The 26654-nt window shown below is 44.4% G+C and overlaps 1 protein-coding gene across 1 annotated transcript; it reads left to right on the forward strand.

Moving 5' to 3' along the window:
• Nucleotides 1–326: 326 nt before the first annotated feature.
• Nucleotides 327–26112, forward strand: CAPG (capping actin protein, gelsolin like). Its single transcript, XM_072637004.1, has 10 exons — nt 327–446; nt 11612–11648; nt 12264–12436; nt 12857–13011; nt 13441–13608; nt 15703–15852; nt 16042–16134; nt 17222–17354; nt 25404–25492; nt 25856–26112. The coding sequence occupies exons 2-10, from the start codon at nt 11626–11628 to the stop codon at nt 25919–25921; spliced, it is 1050 nt and encodes a 349-aa protein (XP_072493105.1). The 5' UTR covers nt 327–446; nt 11612–11625; the 3' UTR covers nt 25922–26112.
• Nucleotides 26113–26654: the final 542 nt, after the last annotated feature.

The following is a 26654-nucleotide window of genomic DNA, read 5'->3' on the forward strand; positions in this document are numbered from 1 at the left end:
ATAGTCACTCCTTAGTTCTATAATGTTTTCCCTATTTAATCTTGGCAACAACCCTGTGTTCGAGGCACTGTGTTGGGGGAAAAAGGCAACACGGTAAACAGTCTCTGCTCCCCAGGATCTTACATTGTACTGGGGAGATGAGGACGTAGAAAAGTGCCAACAAACAACTCCCCGATGATGAAGGCAAGACTTGGTGCTTGAGGCGGGTCCTGCAGGATGCTAAGAATTCTAATAGGTCCCAGGTCACTCAGGGCCAGAGGGGGAGAGCTAGGACCCAGGGCCAGCGCCCTTTCTCCGTGAAGCCACTAGAGCTCCAGTCCCCCCGCCCCTCAACCACACCAAGGCCCCTCCCCTCTGACTCACACAAAACCAACTTTACCCAAAAGTTGTCTGGCCAGTTAGCTACTGGAACACCGAGCCAGCCACGAGCAGCAGGAGGCTCTCAGGCAAGTAGAGAGTGGGGCAGCCACTGGGGAGGGGATAAAGTCCACCAGGAATAAAAGGTGAAGGATGAAGAAACAGGAGGAGCTCTGGAGGTGGACGGTGGGGACAGAGGGCAGGGCTGCCCTACCATCAGACTGGCATCCTGCAGCAGGGGAAGCTGAGCTCGCCTTTCTCCTGGCTGCCAGAGTGGGGAGGAGTGTACCACAGCTCCCTGGGCGTGTGCTGCAATCTGAATGTAGTTATTTTCCCCCGAGGGGAAGGTGGGGAATGGATTTCTTCCTTTTGACTTAAGGCAGGGCAAGTCTGGAAAGAAATCCCCCATCTAGAATATGGACAGAGACCCTGGAGAAAGAGGTAGAAGTCTGGGAGAATTCTATAAAGAAGTTAACAAATGGATTAAGAATGTCTGTAGGGAACACATTTATTGTTGAAATCCCAAGCCCATCCCAATTGGAATTCCTCTCATCCCCTTTAGTTTCCGAGGGAAAGACAAATTCAGGCCAAGAAATCTGATATGACAGATTCTGAATCACAGGAATCTGAGTTAATGAGGAAAGGCCTTGACATTTAACTGTTTCCAGTTAAAACTGGCCTCCCCAAGGAGATTGTAAGTTAATTAGTTATGGGCAGAGAAGGTGCCTTTTCTCTTCATCACAGTGCTAGGCACCAAGGAGCCACTTGGTGATGGCTCATTTGAGAGTGAAGAAGGACAAGACCAGGGGATGGCCCTGAGCTGCTGGGTGAGGGTCATCCTCCCAGACGCCCAGCTCTGTGGTCCAGCAGATCAGAGACTCTTCCTTCGGTATCCGGTCAAAAAAACTCGTTCTGTACGAGTTCTGTTTTAACAGACCATTCTAAAAAGAGTAGGCATGGATCCATTTCAAAGTGGTTTCCTATGTGTGGTAGCTGTTTGGCTTATATTTTGGTATGGTACAGCAAGATTGATCGATTTAAATGATGGGTTCCATGAACAAGTAAGGTTGAGTCATAGAAGGTTATCGTGGAATTTAGAGCTGCAGAATCATTTAGTTCATCTCTGAATATGAGGAATCCCTTTAACATTAAAAAAAAGAGGCTGCCACAAGGTAGCAGTTGTACTATTCAGAATATATGGGTAGGGTGGGCTATAGACAGCCTGTAAGACTATAACCAGGGTGGGGCAACGGGAACTATGCTCCAGGGCACTGAAATTTAGAGGTCATATTTTTTGAAGGAGGGGACGTATATGTATATGAAGGGCATCTAGGTGGTGCAGTGGAGTCGAGAAGACCTGAGTTCAAATCCAGCCTTTGACACATTAGCTGGGTGACCCTGGGCAAGTCACTTCACCCTGTTTGCCTCAGTTTCCTCATCTGTAAAATGAGCTGGAGAAGGAAATGGCAAACCTCTCTAGTATCTCTGCTAAGAAAACCCCAAATGGGGTCGCTAAAAGTTGGACATGACTGAACAATTACAACAATATATATAGCCAAAAGCAAATAAACCTTTCCGAGGTTTGCTTCACAGAAACAGATTAGGTCTCAGTTCCTACAAGTGGCTCATAAGGGAAAAACTTTATGTATGCCTTAAGCATCATAGAAGCAATTCTAATTACTAGTTACCTTCCCAGCTCAATTAAATAGTTCCAAATTGCTTTCATTTTTACACAACAAATTAAAAGATGATTTGAGGGAGGGTTTACAGCTACTTACTCCTGACCCTGGGACCAAAATACTTGCTACCACTCTGGGAGCAAGTCAGACAGGAGTCTAGCCACCTAGCCACCCACCTAGTCTGGACCCCTTAGGCCACCTACTTCTCTTCTCAAACAAGCCTCTGTCTGAAAACTCCATGAGGTTGAGTGTAATAGAAGGAGGCGGTGGGGAATAGTAGAAAGTGTCCTGACCTCTGGAGTCAGGACATGGAGGCATTACTCCTTGCTGGGGTACTAACAGGTGAGGATGACTGGGGCAACTCCCTTCAACTCAGTCCCCTAAACATAAATACTTGCTGTGTATCCAACGTGAGAGATCTTTGGTGGTAAGAGCCTGTAAGTATCATCGGGCTCAACTCCTCCTCATTTTACAGATGGGGAAACTGAGGCTCCCAGAAGGTTGAGTAATTTACCCAAAGTTTCATGGATTGTAAGTGAAAGGCACTGTGTAAGGGGCTGGGGGTACAAAAATAAGAAATAATTCCTGCCTGCAAGAAGCTTGCTGGAGAGTTGGGGCTCCCATACAGTAAGGGGCACATAAATATAGACTGAAGTGATATGAAGTGAAATACCATGATGTATTGGGGTTGGCGGTGGGGGGGGGTGGGGATTCAGCCAAGTCTCTGAGCTCCTGTTTCCTAGAAAATGGGGGAGGCTGGATTAAATGATCTCTAAGAACTCTTCTAACACTAAAATTCTGGATATCTCTGATGATCTGAGAAGTCAGTTTGCCGGGCAAATCAGCGTGGAAGTCAGGGAACCAGGGTTCTGGTCTTGTCTCTGCTACTAACTGGTTTTGTGAGTGACCACAGGCAATTCATATTAACTCCTATTGTCCCCATTTATAGAATGAGGAAGTTCTACTAAGAAAAAAAAGCACTTTTTAAACATCCTTCTTTTATTTTGACTACTAAACTCTCCTATCCTGCCCCTCCCTGTCCCATTGAGAAAGCAAGTCGTGTGATATTCCACAATACATGTGAATTCAAGCAAAATATATAGAAAACTTTTTTAAAAGGCAAAAATTATTGTTTTTCAATGAATTTATATTTTATTAATCACAGCAGCGTCTACCTGCATGTGTAAAATAGCCACACACATCTATGTGACATGGCACTTATTTAGCCTATAGACTGTACGTTCGCTTATTTATTTTACTGAGTTAATGAGGCGGACCCCTGGTAATTTCCCTAAGGATTCCCAGGAGTCTGAGACCCACAAATTGGGAACCACTGATCTAATCCAACTGCCTCATTTCTAAAAATGGGGAAACTGAGGTCCAGAGAAGTTAATTTCTTGATTTCATTTGGTTCCTGGCCCTGAAATTGTCATTAGGTGCTCTAAACTCTGGGAAACACATCGTTCTATTTTTGTATTGTTTTATTTTTATCTTTGGTTTTTATATCAACATTTCTGACATTGGGGACTCCCAGGTTAGGAAACTGCTCAGCACTGTTTTGGTGTGGAGGGGGTAACTTAGTCTTGGAGAGTTAACTAGAGGACTGAGAAATTAAGAGACTCAGTCAAGGTCCCACGGTCAGGATGGGGCAGAGGCCGGACTCTATCCCCCAAACTCTGCTGAGAGACAGAGACAGAGCAGACAGAGAGACAGAGGAGGCAGAGAGATAGACGCTGCTGAGAGAGAAGCAGTTTAACAAAACCAGTCAATACATTGACGGAGCCTCAGAGAATGAGCAGCATCTGACTGTATCAGAACTGTTTCCTCATTAGCTTACAAAGACTCCCCAAACTCCTAACCTGGGTCTTGCTCAGGAAAAGGGTTTTAAAGGAAAGGTGAAAGATGGGCTCCCTGAGGAGAGTGAGAGACACTGATTGCCAGGGCTGGCCCGGGGTTCCAGAGTCCCTCATGGATGAGTCCTCGAGCCTGGCTGTCCCTTTGTCTGCCTTCAAGTAGATGATCTGGCCTGCAGGAAAGACAGAGGGGAGGGGAGAAGAGAGGGGAAAATGGGAAGGAAGAAGCGGCCCCACCCAGGGTGTGTGACTAACTTCTCTAGAGGTTCAGGAGCCAGTCAGGCAACATTAGAGTAGGTGGGGAGCTGGCCCAGAGGCCTCTAGCGGGTTGTTTCCTGGGCCTGGCCTCTTTGGCCCCAGGCTCAGCCCTCAGGTTTCCTGGGGTGGATCGACTGGTCCTGGGTGAGATGGCGGCCTGGGCAGCCAGGGCTGGACTGCACTGGCCACCGATTTCTCTTCCTTCACAGCCCCCTTCACGATGCCTCTGGGCAAAATGCAGGGCCTGAAAATGGGTTTGTTCTCATCCTCATCATCCAAATTACAGCTGATAATAATGGTGACTATCTTGCCTAAGGGATAGCATGATAGGCTTTGGGGTAATGAAGACCCCAACTCTTTGTGAGTTCAAATCTGGCCTCAAACACTAGCTGTATGACCCTGGGCAAGTCTCTTAACCCTGTTTGCCCCAGTTTGCTCAACTGTAAAATGAACTGGAGAAGGAAATGGCAAACCACTCCAGTATCTTTGCCAAGAAAACCCCAAACTCGGTCATGAAGAGTTGGAAATGACTGAGATCAAATTCTGCCCAGATGCTGAATAGCTGTGCAGCCCTGAACTTAACACTTAACCCTTCTCAGCCTCATTTTACTCATCTGTAAAATAGGGATAATAATAGCACCTACCTTTCAGGATTGTTGTGATGATCAAATGAGATCCTACTTGTAAAGCACTTTGCAAGTCAAGTGTTCACTGTAAAAATGCTAGTTATTGTGATCTATTTGATATATCTGCTGAACATCTCATTGGAGGCTCACAACTAGTTGGTGAGATACATTCTGCAGTCTGTATTACTTCTGCTTTCCAGAGTAAGAGACTGAGGTTTAGGGACATTCAAGGACTTTACCATAGTCACAAAACCACAGAGATGAGATTAGACCTGAGGTCCTCCTGGCTCCAACTCATTGGACTTCACCCCTTCTCAGCCCAGGTCTGAAGGACCTTTTCCTTTAGCCTCCTTCACCACCTGGCATAGACGACTTAGAACTAGAGGTTCTAGGTTCAAATTCTGCTTGCCAAAAAGACTTTTATGGAGAACTCACATGCGGCAGGAGACCATATGGTGGTCAGAAGAAGAGATACAAGGACACTCTCAAGGTCTCTCTCAAGAACTTTGGAACATGGGAGACACTGGCACAGGACCGCTCAGCAGCGTGCCACAGCAGAAGGGGTGTTGTGCTCTTTGAGCAAAGCAGAATTGAGATAGCACAAAGTAAACGTGAGATGCGCAAATTTAGAGTATCCACCTCAAAAATTCATAGGGACTATCTGTGCCCAACCTGTGGTAGAGCATGCCAAGCTCATATTGGTCTGATCAGTCACAGTCAGACACACTGAAACTTCACTTTATCATGGTGATGTCATTTTGGTCCTCTTCGAAAACGAAGGACAACAACCACCACCAACCACCAGACCACCTGAGAGTCATTGTCTAGCATCGTGCTAGTCTCTGGGCCTCCAAAGACAAAAATGAAATCATTCCTAACCTAGAAGAATCAACATTCATTGGGGGTGGGAGGGGGGGCGGGGAGCAGGTGGAGGGGAGGGAGGGAATTGCTTTTCTTTTCTTGGCCCTAGGTTCCTCTGTAAAATGAGCAGGTCTGAGTAGATGACTTGAGGTCCCTTCCAGCCTTAAATATGTGATCCAAGAGAGTTTAAGAAGCCACCTTTCTCATTTTACAGATGAGGAAACTGAGGAACAGGGAAATTAAGGGACTTGCCCAGGGTCACACAACTAATAAGTGTCCAAGTTGGGAGTTGAATCCAGGTCTTCTGGAATCTAAATCTGTCACCCTAAATCCCATGTCTGCATCATTCAGCCTCCTGGCTTTCCCCCACCTCCCCAGAGGGCTCCAGGCTGCTTCAATTGCTTTGCTCCATTGAAATCCCGGAAGTATAAGTTGAAACCACTAACTCAGGGTTTCCTCTAGGCCCCTTCCCTTCCCTTCTTATGCAGCTGGAGGTAATTTCAGGGCCCCAGCCATCCTGGGAGAAATCTGGAGGGGCAGCAGAGGGAGGAGTCAGAAGCTGGGGTGGGATGAGGCTTGGGAGAAATTGGGGGGTGGGAGTAGGACTGGAGGAAGGTGAAGAAACCAAGTAGAAACAGAAGCAAAGGGAGGTACGTTGTGCTGGGTGGTGAGAGTGGGGATGGGGTCTGGAAAGACTGGGTAAGACTAGGGAAGTTGGGAGTCAGAACTCAGGTAACCTGTTTGGGGGGACATAGGTGAAGGGTTGAGTTTGGAGGAGGGAGGCAGTGTGGGGGGAGTGGGGAGGCAGGCAGAAGCCCCTTAAAGGAAATCCATCCATCTCCCTAAATGAGAGTGAATGTAGAACTCCCAAGTGTGAGAATATTGGATGGTGGGGAAGGTTGCTTATAAATGATTCCATAAGCTAGTCCTATGTATGAGCCGACTTTCTTGCCAGTTTAAAACTTTCAGCCCCCTAGCAAAGGCTCTTGATTTTGCTGCCTGAAGAGAGGAGACAGAGGAAGACAATGCTGTCATCTGGAGCAAGAATTCCCAATCCTCCAACCATGACCTGGTCCACCCTACAGTACAGACATCAACCCTACTGTCCCTTCTCCACAAGAATAGCGTGGGAGACTGTCAATGCTTTGCTAAAATTTCTGCAGCTGCTAAAACCACAGCATTCCCCTGGTCTATTTAACCCTGTCAGAAAAGGAAATGAGGCTAGTCTAGCATGATTTGTTTTACAAAGAGCCGCCCTAATTCTATGTCTCCCCACCCCAACCCCCACCCCTTCTTAGGAAGTTCACGTAATGGCACCTTAATAGATCCCCCTATAATTTTGTGAGACATTGAAGAGAAGAATCTCATTGTCCTATAGGTTGTAAATTCCATTTTCTTATCAATTTTTTTTTAAAGGGGACTTCTGCCCTCCATTTTTGTGGCAATTCTCCATTGTCTTTTTAAATTAATTTTTTCTGAACAAAAATCAACTTTTTCTCTCCTCCCCTCCCCTGAAAACAAAACAAATATATATAGCCAAGCGAAACTCTGAATTGGCCAAGTTAAAACAAAAATGTTTCATTCTGAATTCATCAAATATCTATCTGGAGGTGGACAACATGTTTTTATCATGAATCATGGAACTGTGTTTAGTCATTGTGTTTCTCAGAATTCCTAAGTCTCTCAGAGTTGTTTGTCATTCCAGTAATGAAGTTAGGGTATAAATTGCTTGGTGCATGCACTTTGTATCAGTTCCTGCAGATCTTCCCTGGTTTCTCTGAAACCATCCCCTCCATTTCTTACAGCACAATCATATTCCAATGCATTAACTTGTCCAGCTATTCCCCAACTGATGGATATCCTTTGAGTTTCCAAGTCTTCTATACAACAAAAATAGCTGCTATACATATTTTTGTACACATGGATCTCTTTCCTTTTTCTTTGATCTCTTTAGGGCATAGACCTAGTAGTGGTATCACAAGATATGAACAATTTAATACCTATTTGGACATAGTTCAACATTGCTTTACAGAATGGCTGGACCAGTTCACAGCTTCATCAGCAATGCATTAGTGTCCCTGTTTTCCTACAGCCCCTCTATCTTTCTTCATTTTCCTCTTTTGTTAATGTTGCTAATCTGATGAGTGTGAGATTGAACCTCAAGATTGTTTTAATTGTCATTTCTGTAATTATTAGTGATTTAGAGATCATTTTTCCCCATGGTTATTGCTAACTGAAAACATATCCTTTGTGTGGCTTTTATCCTTATAAATTTGAATCAGTTCTCTATATGTTAGACATGAGACTTTTTATCAGGCAAATGCTGCTAAGATTTGTTTTTACCCTTTACTTGCTTATTTTCTAATTTTAGCTGCATTTCTTTTGTTTGTGCAAAACCTCAAAATTTTATGTAGTTAAAATTGTCCATTTTGCCTTCTGTGATTCTATTTCTTGTTTGGTCATGAACTCTTTCCCTATCTTTCTGACAGTTAAATTCTTCCTTTCTCTTTTAATTTGTTTATGATATCATCTCTCATGTTTAAAACATATGCTGGTTTAGGACTTATCCCACTGCATCCAGGGCCATCTCCAGTTGTCCTCATCTGTATCTTGCCCCTGGACTCAGATGGCTGTGGAGGAGTTAGTGAGGCTGGTGACTTTGCACAGCCCTGCCTCACTTAAATCCAGTTCAGTGCAAGTCATGACATCACCTCCTCAATGTCATGATCCTCTTAAAAAATGAAGGACAAACAACGATATCTTGGTATACAGTGTGATATGTTGCTCTATATCTAGTTTTTGTGAGACTTCTTTCCAGCTTTTCCAATGGTTTTTGTTGAAGAGTGTGTATTTTTGCCCCAGTAGCTGGGAACTTTGGGTTTATCAGATGGACTACTCTGCTCATAAACTTTGTATATTATATATCTAATCTGGTCTACTGAGCAACCTCTAGTTCTTACCCAGTATCAATTATTTTGATGATTATGGCTTTGTAATATACTTTGAGATCTGGTACTGCTAGACTCCCTTCCTACTGTAAAAAAAAAAAATAATAATTTCCTTGAGATTCTTGATCTTTTGTTCTTCCAGGTGAATTTTGTTATTTTTTTCTAGCTTTATAAAGTAATTCTTTGGTAGTTTGATATTTAGTACAGCACTGTATATGTAAATTAATTTAGGTAGTATTGTCATTTTTATTATATTGCTTTGATCTACCCATGAGCAATGAATATTTCTTCAGTTATTTAGATCTGTATTTGTGTGAAGAGTGTTTTGTAATTGACATTTGTAATTTCAAATAACCTGACAAGTGACTCAGCAGCCACATCTGCCAGTTCTAAGGTAGGGCCACTTGCCTTGAATTCATCAAAGGCAGCTAGGTAACCTCTTACTATGATAAAATAATAATAGCTAGCAGTTATAGAGCACTTTATAAATATCTCATTTTATTCTCACAACAAACCTTGGAGGTAGAGGTATAATTATTTCCATTTTACAGTTGAGGAAAGTAAGGTTTACAGAGTTTATGTAACTTGCCCAAAGTCACATAGCTAGTAAATATTTGAGGCTACATTTTAAAAAGTTCAATTTTATTTTATTTTCAGTTCCAAGTTCTCGCCTTGTCCCATGCATTTAGAAGGCAAGAAAAAGAAAAACCCATTACAAATATGTATACTCATTCAAAACGAATTCCCATATTAGCCATGTCCAAAAAAAAAATAGAAAAGAAAAGGAAAGGAAAAAAGAAAGAGGAAGAAATCAATATGCTTTCCTGGGAATCAATCCGCACTCACTTCTGTTCTATCTTTATGACGTCAAAGATAGTTCTCCTTGGCAGATCTGACCAAAGCAAAATAAGCTTTACTGCTATAGTGCAAAGGTCCTTTATCATCATTCTATTTCCCTTTTAGAGTTTCCTCTTTTCCCCAACATAGTTTGAGTCCATTTAATTTTCTTTAGGTGAGCTTAAGCAGCCTCAGCTCAGAGACCTCTGACATAGGATCAGGCTAGGTTTTTGTATTCATCCCCTGTTACCTGTTGGGACTTTCTATACTTTCTTTTTTATTGCTACATTTTATTTTGACACAATCCACTTCCAAAACTGACCTTCCCCACCCCCACCCCCCCATATATAAAAGCACATTGCCTGAAAATAGTTCAGGAAAACTGCCCAATACTATTTGCCAATGAGATTGTTAACAGGAAAGGAGAATGCGTCTGTCAACTCTGATAGTCAAACACCAATGTTCATTGCTGTATTTAACCTCAGTTTTTGGTCTCTTATTATTGTATATATCTTTCTAAAATCTGAACTGGTTGATGAGTTCCTTGGGTATCCCCTTGGGGAAAATCCCTCCTTTTCCTCTTTATTGGAATTGTTTCTCTTTCTGTTTAAAGAATTTCATTTGTGAGTTTCTCATCCTGTCTGGACTGATAATCACTGTAGAATTTTAGTGTTTGAGAGTCTACCTAACCTTTCTCTGAATACACTGAAACCTGCTCTCACCAAATCGAGGCTGTACATCAGAGTTCGATGTTCTCCTCTATCATGGATGCAAATTTAGAGAGATTCTGCTTCCCAGTCTCTGTCATTTCCCAGTTCCCGTTGGTGAGACTCAGAAGGAGAAAGTTATTTCTCCTTATTGGTTCTTCCACCTTTCGAAGTGAAATTGTCATTATTATTTTTACCAGCCCTGATCAGACGATTGACATTCCTGTTTTTTAAGCTGTGGTCCAAACTGAGTCAAACTACATTGTTAACCAGCTTTTTGTTTCCCCAATGACCCTTAGATAGTAGTTGAGTCAGGATTAGAAGGCTCCTACGGTCACCAGTAAAATTCAACAAACGTAGACGGAAGAGCATATTCTCCAAGTAAGACAGCACCTTATTAGCAGGGTAATATCTGGTAATAAAGCAGATCTAATGACTGCCTCAGTTAGCCAAAAAAACCCCAAAAGGAGAAGCAGCTCTTTTTTTTTTTATAAGATTAGAACAAAGTACAGAACAGGGTAGGTAAGGAAAGGATACAATTGGTTCCAGGATTGGAAGCATCATGGGGTTGAAGACAACATGGGGTTCACATACACATGGGGGCAATACCACCCCTCTCTCTCTTAGAGGACTGCTTTATTGATTTATGGGATCCATCTGCATCCCAAAGCTACTGACAGTGGTGGACCAGGGACTCACTGACTCCTGATAATGAAAGGTTACTTTTCATTGGGCAAAGATGGGCTAAGATGGGACCAAGTCAGCTTGTAGGCTCTCAGAGATAACATACAGATGTCATGGAGTTTTCTCAGGAGCTAAAGTTATGAGAGATCACAATTTTTTTTGGAACAAAACATTTTGCAGGTGGTGCTGAGATAACAATTCCCTTAGAATGAAAGTGTTTTATGAACTCATTGAACCTCTAAACTTAGTTCAGAGTTAATTAAGAGTGATCAATAGGAAGACTATGCTTTTGGCATCTAACTATGAGAGAAGACTGAACTTTTGAACTCATGTGTCTCTTCACTCAGAGACAAATAAAGGCTTGATACAGGATAGACCCAATCACAGAATAGAATCTAATATAAAATATAGGATCAGTGTTTGATTTTCACAGTACTAAGATTTCTGGCTCTGAAAATGCAGGCTGTCATGGGTATGAAGGCTCTGAGAAGCAGGCAGAGCAGGTTAGCCAGCAGTGAGGCAGGGGCTCTGAAGTTCCATCAATTCTCACTGTTTAAAAAATTCTCATGGTTTTCCATTGCCCTCAGAAAAAAGTCTAAGGTTCTCTGCCTGGCATCTGGGGCAGAACTGGGCAGAAGGAATTTAGGATCTCTCGTGAAGGTGGCAATAGAAGCTGAGGGAGTAGATGGAGAAGTAGAGAAGAGAGAAAAACTAGGAGATCCAAGAGAATAAAAGGAACCACCCAAGGAATCCACCTTGGGAGATAATTCTAATGACCTTTTTTTCCTCTTATCTTTCCAGATACTCAAGCAGTCATGTATGGGTCAATCCCGAAGAGGTACTGTGCCTACTCCAGCCTGTTCCAATTTCCTGCTCCAGGGTTTTAACTATCCTTAGCATTAACTTAAGTTTAAACACTAACCATGTCTTAACTAAGAATCCTGACCCCTAGAGCAGACTCAGTTGGGGAGACGGAAAATTAAGTGGCTTCATTGTGAGTTCAGGGAAAGCATTTAGGAGACTTGAGTCCCCATCTTGTCACAGACACTTATGAGCCATGGGACCCTGGGTAAAGTCCTTTAATTTCTCTGTGCCTCAGTTTCCTCATCTGTAAGATGAGGGAGTTGGACTGAATGCTGTTTATTGTCCCTTTCAGCTTAAAATCTTGGATCTATGATCCCTCCTCATCTGGCCTTTGATCTCAGCCCTTTCTTTTCTCCACCCCTACCTCCTCAATCCTCTAGAGGGTCAGGCTCTCATGGGGATATTGGAACCTGAGTCAAAGCCCTGGTTGTGTCTGGGAAGCAAATTATTCCTCCCCCACTGTTCTTCCGTCCCTGTCCCCTTCCTGATGCTTTTACAGTTGTACCTCAATTTCTCCCCTCCCTTTTCTTCACCTCCCATGTTTCTTTGTCTCTCCACTGAGTTTCTTGCTCCCATTCCCTCCTGGCAGCGCCTCCCCATTTGAGTCAACAGTGCAGGAGCCAGGCCTTCACGTGTGGAGGGTGGAAAAGTTGAAGCCTGTGCCTGTGCCCCCAGAGAGCCGCGGAATCTTCTTCTCCGGAGACTCCTACCTTGTCCTGCACAATGGCCCCGAAGAGCAGTCCCACCTTCACCTCTGGATTGGTCAGTAGAGGTGGAGTACAAGGAGTGGGCACAGGCTAAGACTAAGAGGATGGGACTGGGGGGAAATCTGGAGGCAAGTAGTAGAACCAGGGAAGGACAGGCTTTGAGGGTGGTGAGAGAAGTACCAACGAATGTCAACAGGGATCTCAAAGTTGTCTTTCTTGCCTCTTGCTCCTCTCCTCTCCTCTCCACTCCTCTCCTCTCCTCTCCTCTCCTCTCCACTCCTCTTCTCTCCTCTCCTCTCCTCTCCCCTCCCCTCCCCTCCTCACCTCCCCTCCTCCCCTCCCCTCCTCCCCTTCCCTCCCCTCCCCTCCCCTCCCCTCCCCTCCCCTCCCCTCCTCTCCTCTCCTCTCCTCTCCTCTCCTCTCCTCTCCTCTCCTCTCCTCTCTTTTCTTCCTCTCCTTTCCCCTCCCCTCCCAGGTCAGCAGTCCTCCCGAGATGAGCAAGGAGCCTGCGCAGTATTATCTGTGCACCTCAACTCCTTGCTGGGGGAGAGGGCAGTGCAGCACCGGGAGGTCCAGGGCAATGAGTCAGACCGCTTCATGAGTTACTTCCCTCGAGGCCTCCAGTACCAGGTTAGATCCCAGCCTGCCTGCCAGGACTCTCAGTATCTTTGATCTGTGGGTAACTCATAGGTGAATGGCAGATGTGTGACCCCGGGGTCAACTCTGGGAATCCCATTCACCCTGACTGCCTGTGTGTCCATCTCTTTAAAAGTGGCCATTCAGGCCTAGAAGACAAGACTTCCCACCTCTTCTAAACATCAACCTGAATGGGCTTTGGGGGGCTTTATTTCATCCTCATTTCACCATCCATGCTCTCCATAGGGCGATGATTCCCCTTTGCCCTAGGTGACTGGCACCTGGGGTTCTTCCTTTCTGGGTGCTTGGATCCATTCCCTGTCCTCCTGGAACCACTGGGAAGCAGAGTGAGTGAGTGTCTGTCTCTCTCCAAGGAGGAGCCTTAGGTGAGGCTCAGTCTCCGTGATCCCTTCTATATTCTAGGAAGGAGGTGTGGAGTCAGCGTTTCACCGGACCTCATCTGAAGCTCCCTCAGGTCCCATCCAGAGACTGTTCCAGGTCAAGGGGAAAAAGAACATTCGAGCCACGGAGAGGGCCCTGAGCTGGGAGAGCTTTAACACCGGAGACTGCTTCATTCTGGACTTGGGCCGTGTGAGTTGGCAAGGCTGCATGAGACAGGACTGATTCATGCAAAACTTATAGAGTCATTTATATGATGGAGGTGGAGTGAAGGCTACACAGGAGGACGAGTGCTCATCCTCAATTAACTTAGGCTTTGTTTAATGAAGGGCCCATGTAGGCAGGGCCATCTGGCCCTCTGCTGTTGCTAGGGAAAGCTCCAGGAAAATTTCCATGGCTCTAGTGTCAGCTACCAGGGGCATGATGGGAAAGAAGTATACTGACTCCCACCCAAATGTTAAGCAGGCCTGGATGAGTTCCTCCTTTGTATGGCTAGACCCAGTCAAAAATCAGGCTTGTACTCAACAGCCATCAGCTGCTCCTGCCCTCTCCTGTTTGTTTGCTGAGCTGCTGCTGCTGGACTCTTCAGCCCTGGGAGTGGGTGCTCTTTCAGGGAGCCCAGCCCAAGGCTGTTTCCACTCTGTTGTGAGTCAGACCTAGACGCTTCAAGCAAAGTGGGAAGCCTGTGTTTCTGACAGGCTGACAACTGTAACTGGAGGGGCATGCCCAACATCCTCACTAGAAGGATATAAAGCCTAGGGCAGACCACAGTGTGGGTGGTTACCCCTCCTAGCATTTTTAACAAGAGAAATCAGGTTAAAAGGAGCCCTCACTATGAGCCCCCCCCCCCATTAAAGAAATAAATTGAGTCTTTGGCATGTTAATAGAAGTGAATGGAGTGTATAGGTCACAGGAGATCACAGTCCTAGCTGACATTTGTGTAACAGTTTGGGATGGAACTGGATTGGTGATTTCACTAGGACAGGAAATTCTCAACGAAGAGACTCCTCACCAGTGCAGGTCTGCATCTATCTTGTCCACATGCAATTGCCGAGGCCATGGGAGGTGAGGCGACTGTCCAGGAGGTATCAGAGAGAGGCCTGGATTGGGGCCAGCCAGTCTGTCTCTCTTATAGCAAAGTGCCATTTTTGGAGTCAAGACCCTTCTCTTTGTCAGAATCAAAGCTACATGATCCTGGGCAAGTTGCTTTCTGTATTTGAGTCTTAGTTTCTGCATCTGTAAAATGGGAATAATAATACCTGAAGGAGAGGCAGTGTGGTTTAGTGGTTAGTAAACTGACCTCAGAGTCAAGAAGACCTGGGTTCAAGTTTTGCCTGTGATGTATGGCACTGTACTGACTGGGAGATCCCAGGCCTTTCAGCCCCAGGCAGCTCTCTACAAGCAAAGCAGTTGCTCGCATATATTGGTAGAGGGTGGGGAAGTTTCTTTACTTAATATTCTCTAAACCAAAGGAATGATGTATTCAGGCAAAAAAGAAAGGAAGAAAGGAAGGAAGGAAAAGATAGGAAGAAAGGAAGGAAGAAAGAAAAAAAGAAAGAATCCAAACTACTTTGTATCCCACAGAATTGTTGTTGAGGCTGAATAACAACATTTGTAAAACACATTTAAATGTCCATTATTATCTCACTTTTTATAGGTGAGATAAACTGAAGCCTAGAGAGGTGAGTGGTTTGCCCAGGGTCACAAGTAGGGACGTACCCTTAGGAGCCAGAGCTTTTCCTATGAGCCCTCAATGTCCTGTGCTTGTCAGACCTTATCTGGAGTGCAAGGGAATGGTTCTGAGCACCACTTGTTCAAAGAGATATTAGTAAGCTAGTGTGACCAGAGAAGGGCGGCCAGGATAGCGAGAGGGAGCTGTTCCTTTGGGGATAGCTGCCACTGTTATGAATGTTATACCCTTATGTTGGGCTGAAAACTGTCTCTTACTGGTTCTATCCTCTGGGTCAACAGGTCACTTATTCTATTGATTTCGAAGGTAATTATCACATCACAATTGATTGTGAGACCAGTTTTCTGACCAAACATTCCCAGTTCCTTGAATGGGTCTTTCTGGGGCATGGTTTCTAGACCCTCTCACCCATCTGGTGTGGTATTTGGAAGAGGTCTCATCCCCTTGGCCGGTTTGCCTCACTGGCAGAAGGTGGTGGTGACAGATTCCTTCAAACCACAGGTCATATCTATTATCAGGTGGCTGGAAGGAGGAGGTGAGGTTTGGGGATAGGAAAGGCATTCACTCCTAACTCTCCCTCACTCTCCTTCTCTCAGACCATCTTTGTTTGGTGTGGGAGCAAATCCAACATTCTAGAACGAAACAAAGCCCAGGACCTGGCTCTGGCCATCAGGGACAGTGAACGGCAGGGAAAAGCCCAGATGGAGATTGTCACCGAGGGGGAGGAGCCAGCAGAGATGATCCAGGTTTGATGGGAAAGCTGGAAGAGAAGGGCAGGGTGGGGAGGGAAGAATAAGCAGAGCTCAGGAGGATGAACCATGGACAGGAAAGGAACGATACAGGTTGGAGGAGCCAATGTGGTATCTAGAGTATGACGGGTTGGGGAGGTATCAGGAGTACATGAAGTCCTGTAGAGATGGTCTTGATCTTTGCAGATCTTGGGGTCAAAGCCAACCCTGAAGGAGGGCAACCCAGAAGAAGACCTCAGGGCTGATCAAACTAATGCCCATGCTGCTGCCTTATATAAGGTGAGGCCCCAGGGTTTGGGACTGGTGGGTATTGGGATTGCCAGTCTGGGAAATTGTGTTTAGAATCAGGAAGTAGGTAGAGGGACAAGAGAAAGAGGGTGGTGGTCAGAGGGACTAAGAATAATGTTTGTTCATTAGATTTTTCACATATAAAGAGCCAGAGGCACAGGAGTGCAGACATACATACACACACACACACACACACACACACAGACTCACTGTAATGCAACAAGCCGTGGTGAGGGGTAAAAAAAAATATTCTCCATATTAGATGTGCATGAATTAGAGGGGAAAAAAGAAAATAGGATGCATGGTTTTAGCTGGAAGAAGTCAGAACTGAGTGCCTTATTCCAGTCCTTGGACAGGAAAAATTAAAAAAAAAAAAGTGGGCTAATTTTAGGCCCTCCTGAAAGGAAAGCGTTGCTATCTCACCCTCTTTCCACCTAGGGTTTTTGGGAGAAGCATTATCCTTAGCCCATAATATTAGGAATAGATTTCTCTACTGGCTGTAGACTGTTCAGTGCTTTGGGAATGTCGCTTCCATTTCCACCACTGGATGTCTTCATCTCACCCCTACCTCCTGGATAAGAGGTTCTTAATGTGGGATCCACAGACCTTTAAGTGATCTTGGAGAGATTTCAGGTGATCCATGAATTTTGATGGGAAAAAAATTACATATTTATTTTCACTAACTTTTGGCTTCCGACATAATCCACTGCATTTCATTTTATGCATTTAAAAATGTTTTGAGAAAGGGTCTCTAGGCCTTTCCAGACCATGATTCAGAAAGGATTAAGGCCCCCTGGCCTAGATGATACCCCCAGATTAGTGCCTCAGAGGGTCAGCTTCAGAGTGGAGGAACAGGGTGGGTGGGGGGGAATGGAGAAGAATAAAAAAATAGTTCATGTATATAATGCATTTCTCAATTCTTAAATTACTGTCTTGTGGCTCATTATCATTATTATAGACTAAGAGTGAGCTAGAGAGTGAATGATCTTTGGGTTGAGAATTAGGGAAAATGATGGCATATAGAGGACTAAGGATCATGCGGGCCTCATCTTACCCTTGGCCTTTGTCCAACTGCTAGGTTTCTGATGCCACTGGCCAGATGCACTTGTCCAAGATGGCAGACTCTAGCCCATTTGCTGTTGAGCTGTTGATTGACGACGACTGCTTTGTGTTGGACAATGGCCTCTGCGGCAAGATCTACGTCTGGAAGGGTATGTAGGGAGAGTTTGAACGGGAATTGATGAGGGATTTACGGGGCCTCTTCTTTCTATCTTGTATATGAGTCAGCTTTCTGCTTTGATATCTGCTGGTTATTACTAAGGATTTTTGGAGTTTTCCTAGACTGCGTGTTTACATATTGGTCACTGTCCTTTATTTCTTCCTAGTCTTTTGGGGCATCTTTGAATCTAGCTTGATTTCGTCCTGAGAATGGCACTCTTCAGGCTCTGGGTTTTTTGGGTTTCACACTAGCATTCTACCTTGCTTACTGTCTGCATGTGTTCATTGTCCATGTTAGGGCTATTCTGGGGGCAGTTTCTTTTTCTGGGGGCATTGCTTCTAATACTTTAGCCCAGACAGGAAGCATGGAGGGAAAAAGAGAGAAGACTGGACCCGGCACTGGCAAGGACCTGGGTTTGAATCCTACCTTTGGCATTCACTGGCTGTATATGGTTATTACCCTCTCTCAGCCAAGTTGGGGAGAATAAGACCTACAGCACCGACTTCCTGGGGCTGTTACAAGGGTTAAGTAAGTGGTGCTGGGAAGTGCTTTGTAAGATTTAGCTCTTATTATTAACTTACTGCAGTTGGTAGTTTTTTAAAAAATCTATCAGTGCTATGCTTTGATCATTTTTAGCATTGATTTTTTATTTTTATTTATTTTCTTGTGTATTTTAAAAGCCATCTTTTCTCTTTGGGATTTGTTTTTGGGGTGGTTGGAGCAGTAGGGTCCCCTTCAACCTTCTTGCCCCAGCATCTTTTATTAGTGACTTGGGATTGGGAAGAGACTGGAGACTTTTGAATTGGTGCCAGAATCCATTAGCCCCAGGCTGAGCCATATGTCTACAAGCACGAGTCATGAGTCTCTTTTGTGGCATAGATCAAACAAAATCCCGATGAAAGGCATCACTTTTTAATAACTGGGGAAAAAAACTTAGAATTTTTAGAAAAGAACATTTACATTAAACAGCAAAGGAACCAGAATTTTAGTGCCCTTTACCACCTCAAAGAAAAGCTTTAGGAAGGCACAGGGTAGCATGGGACCATGACAACCTGGAAAGGTCTTCACATCTGCATCCTAAGTTTTATAATGTTGAATGTTACTTGAAAAACTTGACAATACACTTGACAAGCATTTATTAAGTGCCGGACTGGGGATACAAAGAAGGCAAAAATAGTTCCTGCTCTCAAGTAGCTCATAGTCTAATGGGGAGAAAACATGCATATACCTCAGTATACCCAGGAGATGGACAATGTAGGTAGAAGGCAGTGGTGGGTTTGAGAAAGGTCTTTTGTAGAAGGCAGGTTTGAGTTGTCTCTTGAAGGAAAAACCAGGAGGTTGAAGTAAGGAGGGAGGGCTTTCTAGGCATGGGACAGCCAGTATGGGGCTACTGAAATGGGAGACATGGAAACTAGCCAGTGTAACTGGATGGGGAGGAATGTGTAAGACAAGATTATTATCTTATATCATCTTATAGCGTGAGAGCAAGTTTCAGACAAATAAGACCTTTACACAGGTGATATATGTGAATCTGCACAGAGCTTTTTGAGGAGTCTTTCACTACAGGAACTTCTTAAGTATATGTTCTGTTTAGTTTGATGTTTTGGAAATGCTGAAGGAGAAGACAAGTTCTGGGTCATTGTCAGATGGAGGGCCAGCTTGCAAAATGCAGAGGAAGGATATCTAGGCAAGAGTTATGCAGGCCTCCATTTCAGGATAGATGCTGCCCCAATGCAGACTAGCGGAGGAACAAGATGAAGCCTGACCCATGGGAAGGTGAGAGAGCATAGGCTGCCTTAAAATCAGCAAACCCACTGCCTCTTCTGTCTGGCTTGCTGCTTTTTTCCTTTCACCCCTGGATTTCCTGAACAAGAAAGCAAAACCTGCTGCCTTGACTTCATCACCCAATCTCCCTGTGGTTCCCTGAATTCTGGCTTCTGTCCCCTTCATTCTGCTGAGATTGTGACAGTCACTCATGACCTTCTAACCATACTTTTCTTAGTCAATAGCACCTGGCCTGGGAAAAGGCATGTAGGGACAAAAATGCTGGAGTTAAGATCTGAGTTCAAGTTCGATCTGTTACTATGGGCAAGTGTTTTGACCTCAGTCTATTTCTTCATCTGTAAGAGGGCAAAACTTGTTGTGTCTTCCTCACAAGGATGTTGTGAGGACCAAATGGAGGCTATAGGTACAGTGTTTTGCAGATTGTAAGCTCCATACACATCAGCTATCACCATGGATGACCCCCTCTTACCTGGAAATCTTTTCTTTGGCAGAGGTGATATTACACTCTCAGTTTCTTATTCCTTGTTTTTTCTTTTTTTTTAAATCTATTTATTTATTTATTTAACTTTTAACATTCATTTTCACAAAATTTTGGGTTCCAAATTTTCTCCCCCCTTGTCCCGTCCCCCTACCCCAAAACACCGAGCATTCCAATTGCCCCCATCACCAATCTGCTCTCTCCTCTATCATCCCTCTCTGCCCTTGTCTCCATCCTCTCCTCTGTCCTGTAGGGCCAAATAATTTTCTATACCCCTTTACCTGTATTTCTTATTTCCTAGTGGCAAGAGTAGTACTCGACAGTTGTTCCTAAAACTTTGAGTTCCAACTTCTTTTCCTCCCTCCCTCCCCACCCCCTCCTTTTGGAAGGCAAGCAATTCAATATAGGCCAAATCTGTGTAGTTTTGCAAATGACTTCCATAATAGTCATGTTGTATAAGACTAACTATATTTCCCTCCGTCCTATCCTGCCCCCAATTACTTCTATTCTCTCTTTTGATCCTGTCCCTTCCCATGAGTGTTGACCTCAAATTGCTCCCTCCTCCCCATGCCCTCCCTCCCATCATCCCCCCCACCCTGCTTATCCCCTTATCCCCCACTTTCCTGTATTGTAAGATAGGTTTTCATACCAAAATGAATGTGCATTTTATTCCTTCCTTTAGTGGAATGTGATGAGAGTAAACTTCATGTTTTTCTCTCACCTCCCCTCTTTATCCCTCCTCTAATAAGTCTTTTGCTTGCCTCTTTTATGAGAGATAATTTGCCCCATTCCATTTCTCCCTTTCTCCTCCCATATATTTCTCTCTCACTGCTTGATTTCATTTTTTTAAGATATGATCCCATCCTCTTCAATTCACTCTGTGCACTCTGTCTCTATGTGTGTGCGCATGTGCGTGTGCATGTGTGTGTGTGTAATCCCACCCAGTACCCAGATACTGAATAGTTTCAAGAGTTACAAATATTGTCTTTCCATGTAGGAATATAAACAGTTCAACTTTAGTAAGTCCCTTATGACTTCTCTTTGCTGTTTACCTTTTCATGCTTCTCTTCATTCTTGTGTTTGAAAGTCAAATTTTCTTTTCAGCTCTGGTCTTTTCATCAAGAATGCTTGAAAGTCCTCTATTTCATTGAAAGACCAATTTTTCCCCTGAAGTATTGTACTCAGTTTTGCTGGGTAGGTGATTCTTGGTTTTAGTCCTAGTTCCTTTGACTTCTGGAATATCCTATTCCATGCCCTTTGATCCCTTAATGTAGAAGCTGCTAGATCTTGTGTTATCCTGATTGTATTTCCACAATACTTGAATTGTTCCTTTCTAGCTGCTTGCAATATTTTCTCCTTGACCAGAGAACTCTGGAATTTGGCCACAATGTTCCTAGGAGTTTCTCTTTTCGGATCTCTTTCAGGCGGTGATTGGTGGATTCCTTGAATACTTATTTTGCCCTCTGGTTCTAGAATCTCAGGGCAGTTTTCCTTGATAATTTCATGAAAGATGATGTCTAGGCTCTTTTTTTGATCATGGCTTTCAGGTAGGCCCATAATTTTTAAATTGTCTCTCCTGGATCTATTTTCCAGGTCAGTTGTTTTTCCAATGAGATATTTCACATTATCTTCCATTTTTTCATTCTTTTGGTTTTGTTTTGTGATTTCTTGGTTTCTCATAAAGTCATTAGCCTCCATCTGTTCCATTCTAATTTTGAAAGAACTATTTTCTTCAGTGAGCTTTTGAATCTCCTTTTCCACTTGGCTAATTCTGCTTTTGAAAGCATTCTTCTCCTCATTGGCTTTTTTGAACCTCTTTTGCCAATTGAGTTAGCCTATTTTTCAAGGTGTTATTTTCTTCAGCATTTTTTTGGGTCTCCTTTAGCAGGGTGTTTAATTGTTTTTCATGCTTTGCTTGCATATCTCTCATTTCTCTTCCCAGTTTTTCCTCCACCTCTCTAACTTGATTTTCAAAATCCTTTTTGAGCTCTTCCATGGCCTGAGCCCATTGAGTGGGCTGGGATACAGAAGCCTTGACTTCTGTGTCTTTCCCTGATGGTAACCATTGTTCTTCCTCATCAGAAAGGAAGGGAGGAAATACCTGTTCACCAAGAAAATAGGCTTCTATAGTCTTATTTTTTTTCCCTTTTCTGGGCATTTTCCCAGCCAGTGACTTGACTTCTGAATATTCTCTTCACACCCACTTCACCTCCAGATCCTCCCAGCCAGTGCTTGGGGTCTGAGATTCAAATGCTGCTTCCCAGCCTCAGGGCTTTGGGCGGGGGCAGGGCTGCTATTCAGTGTGAGATCAAGTTCAGGTGCTCAGGTGGGGGCAGGGCCACCTCTAGGGCTCAGTTCCCTCAGGGGGTTTATGCAGCGACCTTCAACAATGGATCCAGGCTCCTGCCTGCTTGGGGAGCCCTGGTCTACTGCCACCTCCGCTGCTGCCTCCCGAGGGGGCCTGAGTTATGGGGGGACCCCACTCCCCTCTCGGCAAGCCTAGAAGACCCTCTCACCAACCTTTGGGGCCCGTACGGCCGCTGGAGATTCCATCCCTGAAGCCTGCTCGGATCTGCTCCTCTCAGTGCCACACGGCCATGGCAGGGCTGGGCTCAGCTCCGGGTCTGGGGCATGACGGACCTTTTGCAAGAGGTTTTCAGGCTCTCTGGAACAGAAATCTCATCTGCTCCGTTGTTCTGTGGCTTCTGCTGCTCCAGAATTTGTTGGGAGTTCTTTTTTTACAGATATTTTATGGGCTGTGGGTTCGGAGCTAGCATGTGTGTGTCTTTCTACTCCACCATCTTGGCTCCACCCCCCTATTCCTTGTTTTTTCTATCTCCTTTGCTAGTGCAACCCCCCAAACTATGGACAAATTCCAAACACACATCAGCCTTCTGATCTGCCTCTGTATAACTCCCCTGGGGACTTCTCTTTTCCAGCCATCTCCCCTCCAGGCGTCATCCTCATCCCTCTCCTTTTCCACTCAACTACAACTGTGAACTCTGCCCCTAGCTCTAAGTGAACTGGCCTGGAACCAGACCTCCCTGCCACCTTCCAGCCATCTCTCCACCATTTCCCCTTCTTCAGATGTTGTCTTCCCGCAAGTGACAGAGACTATCTTGCTTCTCTCTAGACAGTGCCTGGCTTAAATTCTCCATCTACTTATCTTCCCTGGCTTCAGCACCTCGTCTATACAGGTCATATCTTAATCTTTCCATTATACTGTGCTAGAAGTTGGTGTGGTGTGGAGACTTTGTCTTGGCTTGGCTTTGGCTGGCTCTGCCATCAACTAATCATGTGATGGGAAAGAAAATCCCTTATCCTGTCCATGCTTGTTTTTTGTTTGCAAAACAAGGGAGTTACAGAATCAGAAAGCTCAGTCTGTGCCTGAACAAGTCCACCTTAGAACACACCCAGCAGATGGCCATTCTGCTTCTGCCTGAAGACCCCACACAAAGGGGATTGATTCACGGCTTCTCAAAGCTGCTCATTTCACTCGAAGACAGAGCATGCTTGGAAACTCTTCCTTATACTGGATTAGATGATTTCCTAGACAGCTATAAAAAAGCATGACTGTTCCTGAATTTTCAGCATCTGTTGGGCATTTCTGCTTGGGTGGGCAACATTTCTCTTAAACTCCAACATGTCGAAAGCCAAATATATCATCCTTTCTATAATACCAGTTCATTCTCTTCCTGATTTTTTTCTTTTGAAAGTAACATCATTCTCTTAAGAGTCATTTTTTACTCCTTTTATTCCCAACAATATCTGTTCACTTATAAGGTGGTACAGTGCAGAGAGCACTAGGTCTAGAGTAAGGAAGGCCTGAATTTACATCTGCCTTCAGATACTGACTGGTTGTGTGACTCTGGGCAAGTCACTTAACCCCTGACTCAGTTTCCTCATCTGTAAAATAGGAATAATAATAGCATATACCTTCCAGGGTTATTTTGCAGATAAAATGTTTATAAAGTGCTTTGGAATCCTTAAAGCACTGAGTTAATGTTAACTAGCTTTACTAAAACCTGTCACTTTTTCCTTAGTATTTCTTGTATCTGACCTTCCTTCTCATGCTTTCCCTCTGCCCCCTTAGCTCAGGCCCTATCTTATGTTATTGATCAGTTTTTCTCATGGAAACAATTGATGAGGTAGAAAAGAGTGCTTCCTGCACAGCAGATGGAGCAAGCAGGGCGTGAGATAGGAGGTAAGACCAGGATGTGACCAGCCAGAACAGTGACTACAAACGATGTAGATGCAAATGGTGCCCTCAGAGTTAAGAGCTGCTTTTCCAGTACTTTGTCAAGCCTGTAGTTTATTCTGTAACCAAAAGGTGTCCTAAAATCCTTTCCCCCCCCTTATCTTGAAGCTGTACCCAAAGACTTGCTTTTGTGTCCCCTTATCCTGTGTTCCTTCATCCTTTAATTTTTAACCTGTGTCCTCCTGCCCTGTCCTTAAATCCTTAAACCATAAAGAATTCCCTGTCTCCCTCATCCTATGTCATCTGATTCTGAATCTCAACAAACCCAGGATTGAACCAGGAACCTTTAGATGCTGAGGTTTAGAGTTGTGAGAGCTGGTGCAGGGGTGAAAGAATTCACTTAGGCCTCTTTTAACCAATGGGACCTTTTTATTTTATGTGAAAAAGCATCACAGGTGACCTTGGCAAGAAAGCCAAGTGAGACCCTAATATCTGGGGGGGTTACGCTTACATAGAAGTTTCACAATGAGGATGTAGTTTTAGAGATTTTTACAGAGCTTAAAGACAGGACAGGATGACATAGGATGAGGGAAACAAAGAGAATTCTTTATGGTTTAAGGATTTAAGGACAGGGCAGGAGGACACAGGTTGAAAACTAAAGGACAGGGGCACACAGGATAAAGGGACAAAAAAGCAAGTCTTTGGGTACAGGTTCAAGATAAGGGAGGCAAAGGACTTCAGGACACTTTCAGGTTACAGAAGAAACGAGGGGCTTCACAAAGTACTGGAAAAGCAACTCAACCATCAGGGCACCATTTGTATACACATCATTTATTTACTTTGGTCATTTTTCTGCCTGGTCACATCCGGCTCTTATCTCCTATTTCACACCCTGCTTGCTCCATCTGCCTCAAGTACTCTTTCCTACCTCACCACAAAGTCATGCATGATGGTTAAGACTAGGCTGCCAATGTCTATTTAATTACAATGCAGAAACTAGAGAAGTCAAGCAAGAGGAGAAAAAGTGAATACCCGAAAGGGAAATGAGAACCCAGCAGGAAAATTTCATGATCAGCTGCCCTGGCAATGGAAGCCCTTCACAATCTGGCTCTAACTTACTCTCACAAACTCTTAAGTTCCTGTACTTTAGGAGGGCTGCCCCTCCCCCTATAGGTGGGCTTCTCTCTTCCTCTTCACTTCTTGGAATGTGGCTTCCTTGGCCCCTTGGGAGCTCTCTGCCCTTGGCACTCACCACTCTCATTCCTTGGTCTTCTGTTTTGTCTTCAAAGCATGCTTTTCTATGTGCTAGTACCTAGCCAACAGTCTGATACGTAGTAGGTGCTCAGTGCTAGTTAACTCAATCCAAAAGATGACCTTTGGTGTTTCTATTATAGACAGATGATCCTGGAAGCCACTTAACTGGGCTTATTCCCCCTAGGAAGAATGTCCATTCTAAAAGAAGTCCTTCGACCCTGGAATGGCCTTGTTTGGGGGGAGTTTTGTGGGGTTGATTACAACCTTGGGTATCCCCTGAAAGTACTGGAATGAGGGCTGAGTCTGTAAATCTTTTCCCAACCCAGGGAGAAAAGCTAATGAGAAAGAACGACAAGCTGCCCTAAAAGTGGCAGAAGACTTCATTTCCCGGATGCGGTATGCCCCCAATACCCAGGTGAGGCCCCTCCCCATCCCCCTAAGGCTCACACCTACGTCTTGGAACATTTCCCTTTCAGGCTTGGAATTATTAGGTACAGTCAAGTTCCCTTAACATAGACTAACTGAGTGGGAAGGCCAGTGTTAATTGGTAAAAAATCTAAATTACAGATTATTTTCCCACAAGTACAATTTTATTATTTAAGTACACAAAATCCTAACAAAGTCATTCCTAGTGTGAGGAGCACAAGAAGGAGGTCTACTTTAACAAAAAGTTTCATATGCAAATTCCAAACTAGCTGTTTTCATTCCAAGCAATGTTTTTAGGAGCAGGTTCTCTAAATTACACTTACCCTCAATTTTATTTACACTGTTTTTGCAGGTAGAGATTCTGCCCCAGGGTCGGGAGAGCGCCATCTTCAAGCAATTTTTCAAGAATTGGAAATGAGCATTCATTGCCCTCCCCCCAACTCCCTTGTTTCCCTAGCCCTTCAACCACAGATTACACTGTTTATACTTTGCCTTGCCATGGCTGGCCAATGGTTACCCTGTGCCCCCTAGCCACCTATGCCTTCTTGCTTTCATCTTTAGCCCCTTGTACTTGGTCATCTTGGAGTTAATTAAATGACATTAACTGGACCCACTCTCCCCCCATTCCTTGGAACCTGACCAATCCTGACACTGATCCTTGCTTTATTTCTTTCTCTACTAGATATGCCAGGGGTGGAACATGGGCTTGAGAACTAGGCAAAGGAGGCACCGAATATGCCCAGGTCTGGGAGTCTGGTTTCTGGCTCAGGCCCATCTCTGGTCACAAGCCTCAGGACCAGTCACAACCTAGAGCAGACTGGGGAGGGGTCTCTGTCACTACTCTGGGCCACCTGGAGAATACAAGAGGGACCATTAATGGCTGTAGGACAGCAAAGTTTCTGCAGCTGGAAGAGCTGGTAGTAAATATGGCAGTCTGTCAGGTTTGGCACTTTGTTCAGAGTGGGAATCAGTTTGGTTTTCATTCCCAAGTGAGATAATCTTGTAGTAAGCCCCGGATTCTTATAAATTCAGGATGTACCCCGTATGTCTCACATCTTAGTAGGTAATTGGTCATACATACAATTCCATCATAAACCAATGATCTAAGTTATGTCCTACAGAACTGAGTCTCCTTACCTGAGAGTCACATG

This window comes from Notamacropus eugenii, chromosome 1 (assembly GCF_028372415.1).
Source record: "Notamacropus eugenii isolate mMacEug1 chromosome 1, mMacEug1.pri_v2, whole genome shotgun sequence".
In the NCBI taxonomy this organism is placed as follows: Eukaryota; Metazoa; Chordata; class Mammalia; order Diprotodontia; family Macropodidae; genus Notamacropus; species Notamacropus eugenii.

What these genes read in the sequence shown, in the direction of transcription:
- CAPG (XM_072637004.1), top strand. Translation starts at nt 11,626, where the DNA reads ATGTATGGGTCAATCCCGAAGAG. An exon ending in CCACCTTCACCTCTGGATTG is followed by an intron (nt 12,437 to 12,856) that starts GTCAGTAGAGGT and finishes CTCCCCTCCCAG; the next exon opens with GTCAGCAGTCCTCCCGAGAT. An exon ending in TCATTCTGGACTTGGGCCGT is followed by an intron (nt 13,609 to 15,702) that starts GTGAGTTGGCAA and finishes TCCTTCTCTCAG; the next exon opens with ACCATCTTTGTTTGGTGTGG.